The following is a 3,680-nucleotide window of genomic DNA, read 5'->3' on the forward strand; positions in this document are numbered from 1 at the left end:
TTTTTTAAAAGAATTATACAAATGCTTTTTTTTTAGAATTTTTTTTTATTTCTTTAAAAATTTCAGTTTTTTTTTTATTTTTAAAAAAATATTTTCCACATGGCATGCTAACTGGCTGGGGACATTTTTGTAAAGTTTGATAACGATAGAGGTAGGGGTGAAAAGTTTAAAATATTAGGGATAAATTTGCCCCTTAGTTCAAAGTATAGGGGTAGATTTGACTCTTTACCCTAACATAAATAGCTTACAATATTTTACTTTAAAATTGGCCTAATTGCTTGTACTAAATTACTTTACTAGTATGAATTATGACCAGACCTTTTAGTACACAACTTGCAAATATATCACTGTACTTTGAATGTTCCCCAAAACAAGCCCAAACACATTTCAACACCATGTGCTCCTTACTACCAAAATATCTCCGATCCAAATCCGCCACTCTACTTAATTCCATGATGTTTCAACGCCATTTTTGTAAGCTTCCAATAGGAGTATCTAAAGAGGAACTGTTAAGAGAAAGGTTGCAGCCAGAACTGATGCCGAGACACGTAGCTATTATACCGGATGGTAACAGGAGATGGGCTAAAGAGAGAGGTTTGTCACCAGAAAAAGGACATGAAGCTGGGAAAAAAGTGCTAGGGGATATATGTGGTTATTGTTCAAAATGGGGAGTTAAAGTTTTTTCTGCTTATACTTTCTCTACTGAGAATTGGTCAAGAGATCTATTTATAAATAGTAACTATCTTTTATTTTATTTTTTATTTATAACTAAAATATTTTCTTTAATTATACATTATAACTAGTGTGTCTCTGACCTCTCAAATCTATTTCTCTCTCACTCTTCTCTTTCTCTCTCTCCGTTCCCTCTCCTGCCTTCAGATCTATGAAATTTACTTCCCTTGCCCTGACACTCCAAATGCCGCCCTCGATCTGTTAGATCTACTTCCATTGTATTTTATTACAAAATGAAGAAAAAGGTGGGAACTGTTCTTTGTTAAAAGGTGTTTACTTTCTGTCTCTTTTCCTCTGCCTATCTAGAGGTTCAGGTAGTGCGCACATCGATTAACCCACGAGTTTCTCGGTACTTTTTATTATTCCTCCGTTTCAAAAAAAATTATCCTACTTTTTTTGTTAGTCTGTTTTAAAAAAATTATCATTTTTTTATATTTAGAAATAATTTAACTTTATGAGATGATTTACGGCCTCATAAATATTTAAAGCTTATTTTGGATCATATATATTTTTATTTTTTTATTTTTTAAATTTTATATCTAGTCAAAAAAAAAAAAATCTTTTTGGAACGAAGAATATAACTTTGTCCAGTTAGGTTTGGATAAAAATAATCATTTTATTTAACTTGAGACCTCATAGTTCTCAATTCACTTTATTATCGATTGGGCCACGTTCTTGGGTGCATTAAAAAAGAGTTGTTTTTAAATGTTCTCTTATTTGAGTAGTTCAAAGTGAATGCATAATAGAAAAAGTACTTTACTTTTTTGCTGTAAACAGGGGAAGAATAATGAAAGTCATAGGAAAGTGATATAACTAATATAAGGTTCTAATATCTAATGATTTGAACTTGTTAAATAAAACAGAAAAGCTCTTCATGTCTTTTAAGAATAGCTGGCCATGTGAGTTGTGACCTTATTTCATTGTTTGGCTGATAATGTTTTTCCTTCTATGTCGCATGACTCACATTATTGGTACAAAAGTTTCACTTTTAACAACAACATACCTAGTATAATTCCGCAAGTGGGAGTTTGGAGAGGGTAGAGTGTACGCAGACCTTATCCCTACCTCGAGAAGAAGAGAGGTTGTTGCAAATTGAAGGTTTAGTTAATTTGGATTGTCCAATTACATTTTCTTACTCTGTGATAAACTAGTTGTTTTTTCTGAAGTATATAAACAAGCAGCAGACATAGGTAAACGTAAATCACTAAAATATTTTAACTTATATATGCGATCAATCACCATAAACCCTTATAGGTAATTCAAGATAATCTGTCATGCAGTCTAAATTCAGACACATTTTCTGTATTCGCGGGCAGGCTGAGGTAACTTTCTTGATGACGAGCTATTTTCAAGGGCTTATTCAGGACTTCATGAGGTATCTTTTTAACTGATGAGAACTCTTCTATTTTGGCGTCAGGGCCAACCAAATACCCCTATTCACCACGGCTTTAACTGTTGTAAATAGTGTTCCAGCAGTTATTAAAAATGTTAGATTTCCAATCCTATTGCATCCAATTTCAAAACATCTACCTTGTGTATGAATCCCATCATCTTTCATTCAATCGAAAAAGACACTAATACCATTTAAATCTTCTTTTATATGGGGCTTTTCAGAGGCGAAGCGACATTATTAACTACGGGTTCAAACACATCCAATAGTTTTTGCTTAAACTATATATTTGTATTAGAGAATTCATCAAATATATATAACTTGCGAATCCAATATCTAATAGTATGAGCTATGAATTTGATGGCTAGTTCAAAACTCATTCAATTCAAATCTCGGCTTCGCCTTTGGCTTTTTTTTTTTTTTTTTTTTTTTTAAATTTATCATGCAATGATCATGAATTCACATTTCTTTTGCTTCTTTCTTATTTTTTAGTCACTTGGTTCCCTTTACAATTATATAGATATATCACTCCTTGTACTTATTTTAATGTTTTAGGTATGGGATGAAAATGTCCGTCATTGGTGATAAATCAAATCTTCCAAGTTCTCTTAAAGAAATGATAAAACTAGCTGAAGAAACAACAAAGGACAATACAGGGCTTCATTTTGTGGCAGCACTTAACTATGGTGGTAGATATGACATAATACAAGCAACTAAAAGAATTGCTAGCAAAGTTAAGGATGGAGTTATTCAATTAGAGGATATTGATGACAAATTAATTGACCAAGAATTAGAGACTAATAAGTGTTTAGAATATCCTAATCCTGATTTACTCATCAGAACAAGTGGAGAGCTGAGAATTAGCAACTATATGTTGTGGCAATTGGCTTATAGTGAATTCTACTTTATGGATAAGTTGTTCCCTGAAGTGGATGAAGCTGATTTTGTAGCAGCTTTAAGGTCTTTTCAGCAAAGGCAAAGGCGTTATGGTGGACACAAAATTTAATAGCAGGACAGCAATAAAAGAGTTTTAATGTTTATTATTGATGTTTGTAATCTTATGCAATAAAACTCTCAGCATGTTGCTATAGCTTCTTTTATGTTGTGATGGATTTCAAACCTTGAACTTTGATTTGACATGTTCGTACTGTAGCAAGCTAAATTTACAACCACTCTCTTATTCAATAGAACTAATGGGGAAACGGTCCAAATTTGATGTTGGACTTTGCGAAATGGTTCAATGTTGTCCTCGGTAAACTACATACCTGTAACCTTGCAAGATTGGTCAGAATATATATGCCTAAGTTTGGGCAGGTTGGCAAGTACTCCCTCTATCCTGTTATCTTAACAAAAAATGCGCATATTAAGAAATCAATAATGCAATGTAAAGTTTATTAAAGTACCTCTATATAACAAAAATAAATTATTTTTTCCTCTTAATTAGAGCATGCACAAGTTGTAATCCTTTTGACGTTGAGATTCCAACAATACCAAGTTACTATGTGGCTTTTAGACGTTACTTTAAATTGTCAGTTTTTGTCTATGGATAGAGTTAAAA

The 3,680-nt window shown here is 32.3% G+C and overlaps 1 protein-coding gene across 4 annotated transcripts; it reads left to right on the plus strand.

Moving 5' to 3' along the window:
* The first annotated feature begins 814 nt into the window (after positions 1–814).
* LOC132604607 ((2Z,6Z)-farnesyl diphosphate synthase CPT6, chloroplastic-like) lies at positions 815–3,294 on the plus strand. Of its 4 annotated transcripts, none has more exons than XM_060318179.1 (3): positions 815–977; positions 2,013–2,107; positions 2,678–3,294. In XM_060318179.1, the coding sequence occupies exons 1-3, from the start codon at positions 966–968 to the stop codon at positions 3,126–3,128; spliced, it is 558 nt and encodes a 185-aa protein (XP_060174162.1). In that variant the 5' UTR covers positions 815–965; the 3' UTR covers positions 3,129–3,294. The 4 variants fall into 4 exon arrangements, with proteins under 4 accessions (XP_060174162.1, XP_060174163.1, XP_060174165.1 ...); XM_060318180.1 differs by having other exon boundaries at positions 2,049–2,107; XM_060318181.1 differs by lacking the exon at positions 815–977 and adding an exon at positions 1,063–1,081 and having other exon boundaries at positions 2,049–2,107.
* Positions 3,295–3,680: the final 386 nt, after the last annotated feature.

Source organism: Lycium barbarum, chromosome 7 (genome assembly GCF_019175385.1).
Source record: "Lycium barbarum isolate Lr01 chromosome 7, ASM1917538v2, whole genome shotgun sequence".
Classification (NCBI taxonomy): Eukaryota; Viridiplantae; Streptophyta; class Magnoliopsida; order Solanales; family Solanaceae; genus Lycium; species Lycium barbarum.